Here is a 16448-nt window from a genome sequence, read left to right as displayed (position 1 = left end):
CAGGTGCCACGGAATCCCCCCCCCATGTGCCCAAGCTAAGGGGGGGTAGGAAGGAGGGTACTTCCCCTGCAGGTGGCTGCAGTGGGGGTGGTGGATGTGGGGCACAGCTATTACCGGAATTGGGTGGGGACAGTATCTGCCAGTGCTTCTTGCAGAAGTTGAGAACAAGTTACCCAGATGCCTGCATTCCCTCCACCCACCCCACCCCCAGGGCCAGAAGGGGGTCCTGGTACTTCCCCCTGCCACACTGGGGGCAGAGACTGGGGTTCTCAGTTCATCTGCCCCACCCCCCCTTGTACTAGGACAGACAAACCAACACAGGCAGCTTCTGCAGCAGAACGAGTCTTTATTCTATGCCCCCCCAGCTTTGTTACAAAAAAAACTGGAAGTTTGAACCCACAGGAAAAAAGCAGGAAAGTTCCAAACAGGTCAGGTGCAGGGTCCAGGGGCTCAAGCTGTTGCAGGCTCCCCGCAGTGGTTCTGAAATCATGAAGGGAGTGGGGCGGGGAAGAAGCAAATAGTGATATGGGGGGGCAGGGCTGGGAGGACCCAGGTTTGGGGGGGGGGCTGGGCTGAACTGGAGAGGACCTAGGCATTAAGGGGGGTTGTTCTCCAGGCATAGGGACATAGTAGGGGCTGTTGGGAAGGGAGCCCAAGGCCAGGGTGGGTCTCAGGACATGGTGACAGGGAAGGAGCTGCTGGGAAGGGGACCCAGGCAAACAGGGCATGCCTGCTCAGGGCACAGTGATGCGGAAAGGGCTGCCAGGTGCGTGCTGGTCACCCCATTTGAGCACAAGAATGTGATCACCACGCTCACGCAGCAGGTAGGCAACACTGTATAGCCGGTTGCCCAGATGTTTCACCACTACTTCCTCGCATGGGGTCCGTGGGCCCTGCACCCCGACCAGCAACATGTTCGACCCTACAGGATAGGGTGGGGTCAAGGCATGGAGCGCCTGGTCTCCACCAGGAAATGGGGGGGGAGGGGGGCCATGCCTGGGTTGAAAACATGAGGAACCCCCACAGGCAGCCCAGAGCTCCCTTAGTAAACTAGCCCCTCCAACCCTCTCAGAGCAAGGACCCCAGCACCTGGGAGCCAACACCCACCACCCCAGAGGGGACCCAGGTGTCCTGGCATCCCCCATCTACCCCACTGATGAACCCCAGCATCTAAGCAGCCTTCCCTTAACCCAAGTGTCTGGACCCTGCTCCCCACCCCCACAAGAACTCCCTGCACTCACCAGCCTTGCTGCAGTCCACAGTGAAAGAGTTCTTCTGGCCCACAAAGGCCTTGCTCAGCCCCAGCCCCTTGGCTACCACCTTGCTAGCGTCAGAGGCAGGGGCGGAGGGTGGGGCAGCAAGGGTGGGGGGAGCAGTGGAAGGCCCCCTACTCCCCTCCACCCGGCCCCCAGCCTCCACCAGCACCGACGATGACTCTCGGGTACTAGGCGAGCTCACAAGGCGTGGGCCTGTGGGCAGCAAGGGGTTAATTGTTGGGCGGACTACAAGGGGTGAATCCCACTCCCCTTCCAGCTGGAGGCAGAGGCTGAGAAGCTGGGGATGGGCATGGAACCCAGGTGTCTGGGAGGGGGGGTCATTCCGAGGGCATGCTGACATGGCTGGGGCTGCTGGGGAGGAACCCAGGTTTCTAGGAGGGGATACAAACAGCCGAGTGGGTGGCAAGAAGTTAATGCCTGAGTTTTGGGGTGGGCAGGGGTTAATCCACCCTCCCAGCCTGTGGGGGTAGAAGAGGTGGGTTCTCCCACACTCAACTTCCTTACAGTGACCTGAGTTTGCAAAAAGCCCGTGCCCCGTGCTGCTGCTGACACTCACCGGTGATCTTGGCTTTGAAGGGGCTGCCGGCAATGTGGTGGGGGCCGCCATACTTGATGGAGATGAGGTAGCTGCCTGGTGCCAGGGGTGTGTAGGCTACACGGTAGCCCTCGGCTGCCTCACGCACCTCCAGCTGCACCTTGGATGGGCCATCCACTGTCACTGCCAGTGTGCCTGGTCCTGCCCCTGCTGTGTTCACCACAAACTCTGCTGGGCTCCCTGTGCCAGGGAGCAAGGACAGGGGTCAGGGACCAGCTCAGGTCTCCTCACTCCCAACCCACCACTCCATCATGCCCCTCACTCCCGACCTGCATCCTCCTATTCGCTGTGGTGCCCTTAACTCCTGACCTGTAGCTCCTCAATCCCACCCTGTATCCCCCTATAAACCCACGGTGCCCCTCACTCCCACCCTGAAGCCCCCTATACCCCACAGCCCCCCGGCCCCATACCGGTGACACCGCCCTCGAGGCCAGGGCCATAGGCGGTGACAAGCCCAGGGTCTCCAGCCTGCCCAGGCTCCCCAACACGCATCTTGAAGGGGCTGCCAGGAATGTGGGCACCATTGAAGGTGACATCGATGGAGTAGACACCGTTCTCCCTTGGGATGAAGCGCACTGCGTACTTGTCTGGGAGCAGGGGGAGAGGGGCAGCATCAGGGCCAGTGGTGGAGGGGCTCCCCAGCCACCTGGGTTCTTGCCCCAGCTCAGGGCAGTGCTGGGACAGCACAGGGCTGGAAGCCCAGATGCCTGGGTTCTATCTGGCTTGGGGAGGGTGGGTTAAAAATCTGGGGGCGAGGTGGAGCTGGGAGCCTGGATGGCTGGGTTCTCTGGGTAGGGAGTGGGGGATGGAGGGTAGATCCCAGCCGACCGGTTCTCTCTCAGCTTGAGGCCTTGACTCCACTGACTTGGGTGGATCTGGGGGATGGGGCTGGGGGGCTCACCTTGGTCAATCTCAGTGACATGACACTCCTCAAGGGCACCTGAGGGGCCATGCACCTGGGCCTGAAGTGCACCGCGGGCCCCGTTGAGGCTGACTGCAAAGGAAGCGGGCTGGTGGGCCTTCAGGCCCGACTCCTGGAAGCACACGCAGGGTTAGCGCCATCACTGCCTGGCCCAGCCCAGCCCACACACCCTTACACAGCATAGGCATGCAGGGTGGGCATGCAACATAGATGCAGACATGTGACACAAGGACACAGACATGCAATACAGAGAGATGACATAGACCTGTGTGCAGACACACATATGTACACACATTATACACAGATATAGACACATGACACAGACACAGGCATGCAACATGGACATATGGACAAACATATACATAAGCAACATGGACAACCCACACAGCCATGCAGCATGGACTCAGACCTGTGAACACACAGATGCATGTGACAGACACACAAACAAATGAACACCTGCAACAGACACACACAAACGTGCAACATGAATATGTGGACATACACAACACATGCAGACCTGGACATCCATGACAGATGCACAGACAAGCAACACTGACACACAGACACACCTGACAGACACACAGCTATGCAGCATGGACTCGCAGACCTGTGGATGCACAGGGACATGTGACAGACATGTCTGCACATAACAGACACACACAGATCTGTACCATGGACATGTGAATACATGACAGACACAGAAACTGGCACACACAATACAGACAGACAGCCATGCACCACAGACTTCTGGGCCTGTGTACACCATCACATGCAACAGACATGTGGACACGTGTGACAGATGCAGAGACCTGCAATATGGACCACACCTGACAGCCATACAGCATAGACTCATAGACCCACAGGACAGGCACATGAACACACAGACACTTACCTGCCCGGGGCAGGGGCTGCTTAAAGAGAGAGAGCGGAGGAAGGGGGAGCACTGCCCTCATCCCCTTGCACAGTAGTGTGGGGGTGCTAAGGGGGCCTCAGGCCCTCTATCCCCAGGGCTGGGGGATCTGTGCTCTCCCTCTTTAAGTCTCCACAAGCCCTAGGGTTGGGGGGGGGGGGAGTGGGCGGCACTGTATATAGCCTTTAAAAGAGACACAGGAGAAAACCCCAGGCCCCAGGGGCAGCTGGGGGGGCCATCGCTGTCCTGGGCTGGCATGGGAGCCTCTCCCCTCTCCCCCAGCAGCAACAGCAAGCCCCCCAGAACCCCCCACAGCACGCAGAGGCAGCCCCAAAGCTCCCAGCACCAGCAGTGGTGTGGCCAGCCCAGGAGGTGAGGGGGACCCAGCGCCGGGGTGGGGGGGCCAGTGGCACAGGGCTTCTCGAGTGCCTCACCTGAAGGCTAGAGACAGCCAGGAGCCGTGCATCTAGGCAGGCGGCTGCCGCCCGCACCACCCACGGGCTGTCAGGGACGTGCTCCTCATTGAACTTCACCGACACCTCGTAATCACCTGCAGAGAGGGAGATGTTAATGTGGAGGGCTCATTGCTGCCATGGACCCCCCAGCATCACCAGGCTGCCCTCCTGCCCAAAACCTTCAGCCCCAGCCCCGCTCTCACTACCCACCCAAGACCCCAAGCCCCCTTGGCCCGACTCCTGCCCCAAGACCCCCAGCTCCAGGCACCCCCAGCACCTGGCCCACCCCCATTCCCCTCAAAGACCCCCAGCTCCACCTGACACCTCCACTACCCCTGCCCCAAGACCTCCAGGCTCCTGCCCCAATCTCCCACCCCCTCCCCTAGAACCCTAGCCCCAAGACCCTCAAACATGTACTGGAATCCTCAGGCTCCTACCCCAGGTCTCACCCCCAGCCAGTTACACTGCCCCCCACCCCCAAGCGCACCAGGCTCTTGCACGACATAGGAGACACCACATGAGCCATCACGTCGGTCCTCCAGGGCAATCTCGGCCTTGCTGGGCCCTTCAACTGCAATGGACAGGCCCCCTGCACCCGCCTCGCGTGTCCACACGCTGAACTCCGCTGTGGGGAGGGGACACGTTACCCAGAATGCCCCACAGACCCCATTACCTGCAATGTCCCAGTTACCCACAATGCCTTGGGCTTGCCCTCACCTGGCATGCTCATCTTAGTTTGCTCCAGGCCCCATTACCCCATCATGCCATGGGGCTGCTCTCACCTAGCATGCCAGTCTGAGCCTGCTCCAGGCCCCCATTACTCATGCTACCCCAGGGCCCCGTTACCTGGCACGCCTGTCTCAGCTCGCTCAAGGCCAGCACCGCCAGCTCGCACCTTGTGAGCACCGCCCTCACCCAGGGGCCCAACAGTGAACTGGAAGGGACTGCCAGGCACGTGCTGCCCCTTGTACTTGACGCTGACGGAGTGGACACCGGTCTCACGCGGCACGAAGCGGACACAAAACACGTCACGCTCTGGCTCCAACACCTCGGCTGCCAGCACAGCCCCTGATGGCCCTGTCACCTGTGCCGACAGCTCCTGCTGGCTGATCTCTGCCGGGGGATCAGGGGTCAGCCAGGACCCAGCCTCCACTGAGATCCCCCATCCCAATGCCCACCTCCCTGGGCTTGACAGTTGATCTCTAATGGGGGGAGTCGGGTCAGAGAAGGCCTGCCCCCCACCTCCCCTGACACCCACCCTCGCTAGCTAACCCCTGACACCTGATCCCTGCTGGGGTCAAGGGGCAGGTATCAGCTGGGATCCAGCCCTCTGAGATACCATCCACCCTGGGCGCTTCTACACGTTCATTAATGCACAATAGTTTAGTACTTGCTTAATTAAGTACCAACTAAATGCACAGTAACTAACTACAGTTACTGCACAGTAGTGCCGGTGTATGGTTTTTAGTGATGCTTAGTGCACAGTAGCATATTAGCGTGGTTTTTGCCTGGCACACTACTGTGCAGTGTTACTAAGCTACTGTGCATTAAGTATCTCACATAGATGCACCCTCAAATACCAAACCCCTGACAGCTGATCTATGCTGAAATTAAGGGTCAGGGTTCAGCCAGGTCTCACCTCAACCCCCCGGGATGACAGCTCCTGACAGCTGATCTCTGCCATGGTGGGGGGCAGAGGACAGCCCCAGATGCCTGGGCTCTCTTCCTGGACTGTGCCTGGGATGGATGGCTTGGCCAGAGGGGTGCTGGGGCATGTGATCAAGTGCAGGAGCGCCCCCCACCCCCATCACTGACCCCTACCCCCTGGGTCCCCGGCCCCCTCCAGCCCCCTCCCACACTCCCTTAGCACTGCTCACCAGGAATCTTGAGGTTGAGGTCGCAGGTGCTGCCCACATTGGCCACTGGAGGGGCCCGTTGCCTCCTTGTGATGCTCTCCTTGAGGCGCCCCTCACCTGTCACCTTCACAGAGAAAGGGCTCCCTGGGCGGGGGATGGACAGACACAGCATCAGTCACGGGGCCATAAAGACAGTCAGACAGACAGACAGATATGCAGATCCCCACTCCCTACAGCACGGTTCACTGGGGCTCTAGGACCCCCAACCCGATCATCCCCTGCTCCACCTGGCACATGCTGGTCAGCGAACTTGACAGATACGAGGTAGCTGCCTGGCTCTGTGGGGCAGTACGTGACGCGGCAGGTCCCATCCTCCAGCTCCTCCGTGTTGATGTCAACCTTGCTAGGGCCCTCGATGGACAAGCTCAGGCCCCCATAGCCTACAGAGATGGAGTGGGGAGGAGGTGAGATTGGGACATAACAGCCCTCCACTTCCCTCCCAGAGAACCCAGGCTCCCAACTTCCCCACTCAACGTTCCCTCCCTTCCCAGAGAACCCAGGCATCCAGGCTCCCAGCCCCCTCTGCTCTCGCCCCCCCAGACACCACTCTCATCCCAGAGAACCCAGGCATCTGGGCCCTATGCAGGGAAGGAACTCTGGTGTCCAGGCCATACCAGCGTCACGGGTGTCGATGACGAAGGCAGCCGGCTGGCAGGTGTGACCTTCGCGCAGGCCCGGCCCAGCCACACGTACACGGGCAGCATCACCAATCTCAGCCTGGCTGATACACACAGGGAACGGGCTCCCAGGCACGTGCTGCCCCTGGCGCCGAACTGTTACCAGGTGTTCCCCTGCTTCCCGCGGCACGAATGAGATCCCTGTGGGCATGGGAGGTGGGGAAGTGAGGGCATGGCGGGGAGGGTGGGGGGCAGCTGTGGGCCAGAAGCAAGGGTCACTGCAGGGCTAATGGAGGGGGCTGAGAATCAGGAATGAGGGGCACTGTAAAATGATGGAGGGGGGCTGCAGGTTAGGGAGAGGGCTGTGGGTCTGGAGTAAGGGGCACTGCAGGGCTAATAGAGGGTTGTAGGTCAGAAGTGCAGGACACAACTGAGCCATGGGGGGGGCAGGTTGGGAGTGAGGGGCAACATGGGGTTACTGGAGAGCTGTGGGTCTGGAGTGAAAGGCACAGTGAAAAGATGTGGAGGTTGCAGGTTAGGAATGAGGGGCCCCATGGAGCCACAGGGGGGCACCCACCAACATGGCCGTTGCGCAGGTGCTTGAGCTGGCAGGGCTCTTCGCGGCCACAGGGAGCGGTGACAGTGGCTGTGAGCTGACTCAGATCAGTCTCGGCGATGTCCAGTGGGATGTCGGCAGCAGAGCCCACCTTAAGGTGCGACAGGCGCAGAGAGTCGTCCCCTGCAGGTGGGAGCAGAGGGAGAGGGGTCAGGGAAGGTCAGCAGGGTCACAATCCTGCCCTTGATCCCATCTCCCAGGATTGGGCCTAAGCAGCTGAGCCACAGGATCAGGCCAAAGTGGACTCTCAGGATAGGGCCCTTCCCAGGCCTCTTCTCCCTGTACCTCTGCCTCCTCCCCATAGCCCTGTCCCTTGGCCCTGTGGCCCTGCCCCTCCTAGCTGATCTCAGAGGTGATGCAGGTGGGGCCCCCATGGCTCCACCCTGCAGTGACCTCATTGGTGATGTGGGAGGGTCTGAGGGTCCCCAGCTCCATCCCAGCCCTGCTCCCTGGGGTGATGACCTTATTGGTGATACTGGCAATGAGGGGTACCAGGAACCTGTGGGTTCCCTCAAGGCCCTGTGGTCTCTGTAATGACCTCATCAGTGATACAAAGGCTATGACCTGAGGCCCTGGGGCAGAGCTTACCAGTGATGCGGGCAGTGAAAGGGCTGCCAGGGATGTGCTCCTCATTGTACTTGACAATGATACCATAGTCGCCAGGCAGCACGGGCAGGTAGGAGACGCTGCAGGTGCCATCCTGGTTGTCTGTGCAGCTCAACTCTGCTTTGGATGGGCCCTCCACTGCCAGTGACAGGCCCCCTGCGCAAAAAGGGGCGGGGGTGTCAGGGCCAGCCAAACCAGGCCACTAGCACTGAACCCCTAGGACCCCACCACCCAGGCTCTCAGTTGCGCTAACCCATCAGACCCTGCTTCATGTGCAGAGAACCCAGGCGTCCAGGCTCCCCACTCTGCTGGGACCCCTCCCCCCAGACCATATACCATACCCAGAGAACCCAGGCTTCTGGGCTCCCAGCCCCCACCCTGCTCTAACCCATCAGCCCCGATTCCCGTTCCAGAATGGAGAGAAAAGCCAAGTATCCGGGCTCCCCACTCTACTGGAGACCACCCTGCCCCCAGACTCCACTCCCCTGCCCAGAGAACCCAGGCATCTGGACTCCCATCCCCAGCCCCACTCCTCAGACCATGGGACACAAGAGTCCAGGGTTCATCTGTCCCAGGGACTCAGGTGTCTGGCAACTCCCCACTACACCCCCAGCCCTGGGGAACTCAGGCAGCCAGATGCACCCTCGCCAGCGTCCTTGGTGCTGACAGTGAAGGCAGCTGGCTTGTTGACAACACCGTGGCTGAGGCCAGGGCCGTAGGCCGTGACGTGGCCGCTGTTCACGTAGTCCACGTAGAACTGCAGTGGGCTGCCTAAGAAAGGAGATTACCATGGTGACAGCCACCTGGCCACAGACACCCTATCAAATACCAACCCACCACCTTCTCCACCTGCCCATGGCACCCCCAATGCCAGGGAGGACACCCAAGCATCTGAGCTCCCAACCCCCTCCCACCTACCTGGTTGGGATTGAGGGGCACCACGGGGCAATGGCCAGGGGCAGGGGCATGAAATGGACGGACTGTGGGCTGGGAGCAAGGGGCACCATGGGATGATGCAGGGGGGCTGTGGGTCAGGTGTTAGGGCAGAGATGGGCAATTATTTTGGGTGGAGGGCCACTTACCGAGTTTTGGCAAGCCATCAAGGGCCGTGTGACAGGCAGTTAGGGGCAGATAAATATTTTCTAAATTTTTTAGGGGCCCCACGGGCCAGATAGAATGGTCTGGTGGGCCGCATCTGGCCCACAGGCCGCATTTTGCCCACCCTTAAGTTAGAGGCACCCAGACCTTCGCAGAACCCAGGCATCTGGAGCCCCAGCCCCCATCACTGTAATCCATCCATCCCTACTCCCTCCCCCAGGGAACCCAGGTGTCCAGGCTCCCTTGCTTTCCCCTAGACAACATAAATCCAGCCTCCAGCTCTCATCCTCTAGCCCCCATTCCCCTCCTAGAAAACACAGGCATCCAGGCTCACCCTATTGTTGCCCCAAGAAAACCCAAGCATTTGGGTTCCCCTCTCCTGCCCCCCCGAGGGAACCCAGGTGTCTGAGCTCCCCTTCCTACCCCTGAGGGGACCCAGACATTCAGGAGGGGGGAGAGGGTGAGGTACCTGGGATGTGGACGCTGTCACAACGGATATGCATGTCATGCAGGCCAGCCTCAGTGGGCGCATAGCGAACTGTCACTGTACCATCTTTGTTATCTGCGATATCGGGCGCTGCCACCTTCCCTGATGGCATCCGCACCTCACCTGGGGGGGATGGGAGAGGGGGGTCAGGTGGGGCCACAGCCCCCGTTCCTGCCCACCACTGGCTCTGCAGTGAGTGTTGGGGCTGGGTATAACAGGGATCCCGAGATGCAGCTGGCTTTGGGGGTGGAAATTGGGGGATGAGTAATAACAGGGACTGCAGAATATGATTGGCTCTGGGGTGGAGCACTGGAGCTGAGTATAATGGGGACCCCTGATGTGGCTGGCTCTGGGGTGGGAAAGGGGCTGGGTATAACAGGGACCTGGGATGCAGCTGGCTCTGTGATGGGCACTGGGGGCTGTATATAACAGACACCCCAGGATGCAGCTGGCTCTGAGATAGGGCACAGAAAGGCTGGTTCTATAGGAGTGGTGAGACGCAACTGGCTCTTGGGTAGGCACTGGGGGCTAAAATATAACAAGGATCCCACAATGCACCTGGGCAAAGGGTAGTGGCAGGAACTAGGTATAACAGGGATCCCAGGATGCAGCTAGCTCTGGGGTGGGTTGTCAGGATTGAGTATAACAGGGACCCTGAAATGCAGCTGGCTCTGGAGTAGGGCATGAGGAGCTGGGGACAATGCAGCTGGTTTTGGGATGGGTATAACAGGGAACCTGGGTGCAGGTGGCTCTGAGGTGGGGTGTGTTGGGGCTGGCTGTAATGTGGATCCTGAGATGTGGCTGGCTCTGGAGTGAGGCAGGGGCTAGGTATCACAGCCCGTCAGGCTGCATCTGGCTATGGGGCGGACATTGGTGGCTGAGCGGAATGGGCCAGGTCTCACCTGTGATCTCGCCCTTCTTGACAGTGAAAGGGATGACGAGGTCGAAGGGGCGCAGCCCAGCCACATCCAGTCCATTGACACCCATCAGAGGCTGCTCCGTGGCCTGCAGGGACACGGGGTCCAGTCTGTCCATCTGTCTGCCTCCCTCACAATCCATCCATCCCCTGTATGACAGCTCCCTGCACTGTGGCTGGCTCTGGGGTGGGGCACACAGGTGACTGGGTACAATGGGTCCCCATAGCATGGCTGGATTTGGACTGGGGTGTGCTTGTAGCTGGGTATATTGGGTCCGAGCTCTCCAGCTAGCTCTGGGGTGTGTGGCAGCTGAGTATAACAGGTTCCCAGGCTGCAGCTGGGCTCTGGGTGCAGAGTGGCTGGGTATAACAGTAACCTGCAATACAGCTGGCTGTGGGGTGGGGCATGCAGGCAGCTGGGTATAATGATACCCTGTTCTGTGACTGAGTATAATGGCTCCCCATGCTGTGGCTGGATCTGGGGCGAACGGTAACTGGGTCTACCAGGTCCCAGTGCTGCAGCTAGCTCTGGGGCTCAGGGCAGCTGGGCATCAGGGCCCAATGGTACTCACCATGACCTGGAAAGGACTGTTGGGTATGTGCTGGCCACCAAAGCGCACACAGATGAGGTACTTGCCGGGCTGTGGTGCCGTGTAGAAGATGTCAAAGGTGCCATCTGGGTTCTCCACCACGTCCACGTCGGCCTCTGCCCCATCAGGCGTGGAGACTGCACATGTCACCTTGCCTTTGCCGGCTGCCTTGGCATCCACTGTGATCACTGTCTGCTCACCAAGCTGGATTGTTGGCCCCACACCTGCACCTGGGTAAGCCAAGGGAGTGAAGTGGTACTTGGGGGCCCTCATCCCATGTACCCTCCCAACCCTCCATAACCCCCACATGCATCAATGGGAATAGCTCTACATACACTAGACCCCCCAGCCTCTGGGGTTCCCCCCGTCCCAGACACAGTATACTGAGCTGGAACTGGTGGGGTGGTGTCAGACAACACCCCTCCCCACATCATCTCAGGTGTCCAAAACTCAGCAACTGGGTTCCCCCCTCCCCATTGCAGATGGCGGAGAACAGGGCAGCTCATGCCACGCTGGCCCTGTGATGGGGGGACAGGGAGGGGCATGCTCCGGCTCGCAGGTTTATTGGGGAGGTTGAGACAGGTTTCTATAGGAGTAGAGGGGGTTGAAGCCCAGGGAAGTCAGGCAAGACATCAGTGTCTCTTTAAATATGCTGGTCTGTGTGTCCTCCCCATACTACCCCACCCGCTTCTCCCCTGAACTAACAAACTGCACAAAATACTGCTCCTTAATTAGTGAGGGGGAGGGAGGGGAGGCAGAAGCTGGTTTGGCCCAGGGAAACCCAGTGGGCACCAGCAGATGGCGCCACTTGCCTTTGAAAGGGGCAGCACTCTTCTCTCGCATCCTTTTGCTTCTCATCCCTCCAGACCCTGATAGGGGGGTTCCCCCCCAACACACATATGGCCTGCCCCGCCCCTCCCTGCCCCCAGCACCAAAGCAGAGGCAGGGAACTGGGCATGCACCACGGAGCCATGCGGGGGGGAGGGGGGGGTCCTTACCTAGCCCATGACCTCCGATGGAGACTGCAGTGACGGTGGAGGGGTGGGGGGGGCAGTGAAGCAACAGAGAAGGTCAACAGGTGAGACACACGTGGCACACACGTGACCCGCACCCCTCCCTCCACTCCATTATACCCCTCTGCCCTGTATCTGGCCGCTGTCTGTGCCCCCGCTCCAGCATCCATGAGCCCTCCTAGTGAGCATGGGGCAGTGTGTCCTAGGCATGTGGATGGTGTGTGCAAGCTCACCAGTGACAGTGCATTTGCTGGCATCGCCAGTGGGCAGGGCACGGATGCGGTAGGGTGAGTAGGGGATCTGGTCGCCGCCATAGGTGATGAGGATGGTGTAGCGCCCAGCCGTGTCGGGCACGTACGACACCGTGTAGGTCCCATCTCCATTGTCCCGGATTGATGCCTTCTTTGGCTTCCCCTCAGGATCCTGGGGATGGGCAGCAGGGGCCCTGTGACCTTTAGCCCCATCACTTGCACAGCCTGGGCCCCTTCTGCAACCCTGACCCTGTCCAGGCTGCCTTGGCCCCCACATACCCACCCCTGCCTCCCCAATCCAATACCCTACACCCCAGCCCCCCTCAATCGCCTCATCCAACACACTGTCCCCCACAGACCCCCCCCAAGACCCCTCAAATCCAGGTCTGTGCCTCTCTGGCCCTCCCCCATATCCCATACCTGGCCCCTACAAGCCCCATAGACCTCCCGCAACCTCCCCATGACCCCCCAGATCCAATGCCCTGTCCCCAACAGACCTCAGACCCCTCATAATCCTCCCCAACCCAACATTCTGCTCCTCTCAGCCCCTATATGACCCTGCCCACAACCCCCCAAATACAATACCTGGCCCCTCCAGGTTCCCCAGAATGCCACAGCCCTCACAATCACCCACTCCCCTGCCTGGCTCCCCCAGCCCCGCACCGTAATCTGCACAGCAAGCAGCCCTTCACCGGCATCCTTGGCGTCAATTGTAAATGCCACAGGCAAGCTGGCCGGAACCCCTGTTGTGTTGAGCCCAGGGCCACTGGCTCGCACCTTGCTGGCATCATGGGTTGGCAGCACCTTGACCTTGAATGGACTGCAGGGGGGCAAGGAGAGGTCAGTGGACGGGGGGCACAGAGGCACCCCTATCCTCATGCTCTGTGGCCTGGCCCCAACCCCCCCATCCCTCTCTGAGACACCCCCCAGGACCCCTAGGCACCTGCGGGGCACATCCTGGTCACCATAGCGCACGGAGATGCTGTAGGGTCCCTCACGTGAGGGAATATAACTCACACGCTGTGTTCCATCCGCCTCTTCTGCTACCTGCACAGGCTCCACCACACCTGGGGGCATGGGGAGGCAGGTCAGTGCCCTCAACGGGGCTCCCATCCCCCTTCACTGGCCTCCTGGGCTCTGAAGCCCCCACCCTCAGTGCCCCCCACAGCTGCCCCAAACCCTCCAGCCTGGCTCTGTACCCTCCCAGCCCTTTCATCACGCTCTGTACCCCTTCCTTCATACCGACCCCCAGCACCCCTGCCAAGTTCTGTACCTCCCCAGATCCCCTCGGACTATGTACCTGCCCCAGCCGCCCCAAACTCCCCAGCCCCCCTGCCAGTTGCTGTACAACCCCCACAGCTCCTCCCAAACACCCCTCCCCCCAACTCTGCCCCTCCACAGCACCCACCTTTAGGCCCCTGCACAGTGACGGCAAGGGGGGCACTGCCAGCCTGGCGCGTGTCGACAGTGAAGCTCTGGGGCACGTTGGCACGGACAGCACCGGGGCTCAACCCAGGCCCCGACACCCCCACCTTGGAGGCATCCACAGTCCCTCCTGCCCCTGCCCGCACTGGCACCTGGAATGGGCTCCCTGCACCGGGGTGGAGGGAAAACAACACAGGGACAGGGGTTAGACACCCACTGGGACCACAGAAAATGCCCCCAGGGGCTGGGGTTGCCCTGACAACCCCACCCCACCGGGACTCACGAGGACTTTCCCCTCCTCCCCCCACCCCCTCAGCTTCACTGGATCCGTGACACCGCACCACAACCCTCCAGAGCTCACTGGAGGCCCAACATCCCCCCAGCCCCCCACAAGAGTTCCCTGGGGGCTTGGCAACCCCCATCACCTCCTTTTAGAGCTCCCTGGGGGCCTGACACCCTCCACATCACCCCCACCTCAAACCTCCCTGGGAACTGGCACCCCGCCAAACACCCTTGCCAGTCCCTCCCTACCCACAGCTCCCTGGGGGCTTTACACCCCTGACTCACCGGGGACCTGGCGGCCACCATATGTGACATTGAGGCTGTAGGTTCCAGGCTCATAGGGCACGTACTCTACAGAGCAGCTGCCATCTTTGTTGTCGGTACAGGACATCTTGGCCTCTGATGGCCCCTCCACTGCCAGCCCCAAGCCTCCCGTGCCCGCTCCCCTGCAAAGCAGAGAGAGAAGACACGTCAGACACCTCCCACTGTTTGCCCAATGTGCAGGGCTTGAGGAGCAGGGGGGCAGGGGCTGGCAATGCTCAGAGCTTCCAGAGTTTGCCAAGATCCTGAACTTGTTACTTTCAGCCATGGTTTTGGGGCCTCCCCCAGGACCCACCAATAGTCCCAGATTGCCCAGTGTAACACAGCTGCTGTGGGACTGATTGCACCCAGCTCTGGGGTGGGAAGTGAGTGGAGCTGCCAGAGTTTGCCAAGAGCCTGAACCAGCTGCTTTCATCAATAATTTAGGGACCCCCTGAACGGGCCAGTATAACACAGATGGCATGGACCTGATTGTGCCCAGCTAGAGTAGGAGTGCTTGGAGCTACCACAGGTTGTTGAAAGCCTGAACCTGCTGCTCTTAAGAATGGTATGGGGCCTCCACAGTCCAACCTGGGTCTCACCTTGTTTCAACAGTGAACTTGTTGGGCTGGTTGGTGGTGCCACTCTGCAGGCCAGGGCCATGCACACGCACACGTGCTGGGTCGCAGCCCTCAGTCACAGGCACCTGGAAGGGGCTGTTGGGTACCGGGCTCCCCTCATATGACACCTCCACTGAGTGCAGCCCTGGAGGGGATGGGCAGGGCATGGGATGGGCCAGGGCTCCCTGACTCCCTCCTCTCCCCACCACCCCGGCCACTGCAAGCTTCATTCTTCCCACAACACACTGGGCATAGCTCCACAGCTCTATGACTTCCCACAATGCACTGCAGCAGATACCTCCTTCCCCCAGGTACCCTGTCCCCTTTTCCCACAATTCATCAAGGCAGCCCCCCCTCCTTTCCCACAATGTATCAGGGCATTGCTTCCCCTCCCCTTCCCTGCCATCTCTCACACAATGCAGCAGGGGTAGGGGTTCCCCACAATGCCCCAGGGCTCCATCTGCACACACATGCCCCCAGTACCTGCCCCTCACATGCCCACACACAAAAGTGCCTCTGCACGCTCACCCTCCTCATAAGGTGTATATTCTACGTGGTAGGTGCCATTGCCCTGATCATGGACAAAAGCCTCAGTGAGGCTGCCTGAGGGGTTGGACACACGTGTCTGCACGTGTGAACCACCAGTTGAGCGCAGGCCCCTCGCATCCACTGTGAACTCTGTTGTTGCCTCACGGAACACACCTGAAATGGGGATATAGGTTAGGGGTTGGGGGTCATGGGCACCTGCCTCCCAGTTCCTGCTTTTCTACCCCCTGCTCCCCCACCTTTGGTACCCCACACTCCCTCTAAGCCCCAGCCACGTACCAGTGCCCTCGATGCCAGGCCCGTAGACGACAGGGCTATGGCCCGGCTCCGGCTCCACCAACAGGGTGCAGGGGAAGCTGGGCACAGGCTGACCGCCATATTTAATTGTGACGGTGTAGGTGCCAGGCCTCAGCGGAGCATAGGCAATGGTGTAGGTGCCATCACCTGCGTCATCCACCCGCACCTCGGCCCGGGCACCGCCAGCCGACTCTATCTCAATGGTAAGCTCAGCTGTGCCAGCCCGTGAACAGTCCACACGGAAATGGCCTGGCTGCCCCGCCACTGCCCGCCGCAGCCCAGGTCCTGAGCATGTCACCTTGGAGGCATCAAAGCCAGCAGTGGGGGGGGCTTCAGCCTCAGCAGGGGCTGTGGTGGGGGCCTCGGGGGCTATGGCAGCATGAAAGGGGGAGCCAGGCACATGGGTGCCAGCAAAGAGGATGTTGACAGCGTAGTCACCAGGTGCAGCTGGCACGTAGGTCACAGCGCAAGTGCCGTCGCCATGGTCCTGGCACTCCAGTGCCGCCTCGCCAGGGCCCTCCACTGTCAGCCCCAGTGCCCCAGGGCCTGCACCCGTTGTGTCTATGGTGAAGGGTGCTGGGTGGCCTGCCACACCAGCTGCCAAGCCTGGACCGAAGGCACGTACCTGGTGGGGAGACAGAGGGGATGAGGGGGCACCAGAATCAGCCTGAACCCCGCTAACAGCCTCAGCCGTAGCTCCCCGCCCATC

At 60.5% G+C, this 16448-nt stretch overlaps 1 protein-coding gene across 9 annotated transcripts in view; it reads right to left on the bottom strand.

The window, feature by feature from the left end:
* Nucleotides 1-326: 326 nt before the first annotated feature.
* The window catches only part of FLNA (filamin A), a 29031-nt gene continuing 12909 nt past the window's right edge, over nt 327-16448 (bottom strand). For 6 of the 9 annotated variants that reach the window (XM_006029319.3, XM_025210756.1, XM_025210757.1 and 3 more), the window contains 26 exons: nt 15722-16364; nt 15425-15598; nt 14879-15041; nt 14262-14422; nt 13678-13860; nt 13213-13336; nt 12933-13089; nt 12252-12441; nt 12004-12027; nt 10988-11235; nt 10402-10504; nt 9482-9622; nt 8557-8685; nt 7897-8070; nt 7270-7431; nt 6690-6893; nt 6303-6455; nt 6037-6159; nt 5006-5272; nt 4647-4784; nt 4139-4254; nt 2774-2906; nt 2283-2459; nt 1834-2052; nt 1242-1469; nt 327-922 (listed from right to left, as the gene is read on the bottom strand). In XM_006029319.3, coding sequence (XP_006029381.2) covers nt 735-922; nt 1242-1469; nt 1834-2052; nt 2283-2459; nt 2774-2906; nt 4139-4254; nt 4647-4784; nt 5006-5272; nt 6037-6159; nt 6303-6455; nt 6690-6893; nt 7270-7431; nt 7897-8070; nt 8557-8685; nt 9482-9622; nt 10402-10504; nt 10988-11235; nt 12004-12027; nt 12252-12441; nt 12933-13089; nt 13213-13336; nt 13678-13860; nt 14262-14422; nt 14879-15041; nt 15425-15598; nt 15722-16364 — 4722 coding nt within the window. In that variant the 3' untranslated portion in view covers nt 327-734. The other 3 variants (XM_006029320.3, XM_006029321.3, XM_025210760.1) reach the window with 3 other exon arrangements.

The sequence above is a fragment of the Alligator sinensis genome, unplaced genomic scaffold (assembly GCF_000455745.1).
Source record: "Alligator sinensis unplaced genomic scaffold, ASM45574v1 scaffold1023_1, whole genome shotgun sequence".
Lineage (NCBI taxonomy): Eukaryota > Metazoa > Chordata > Crocodylia > Alligatoridae > Alligator > Alligator sinensis.
Note: the sequence above shows the minus strand (reverse complement) of the source record. Positions and strands in the feature narration are given on the sequence as shown.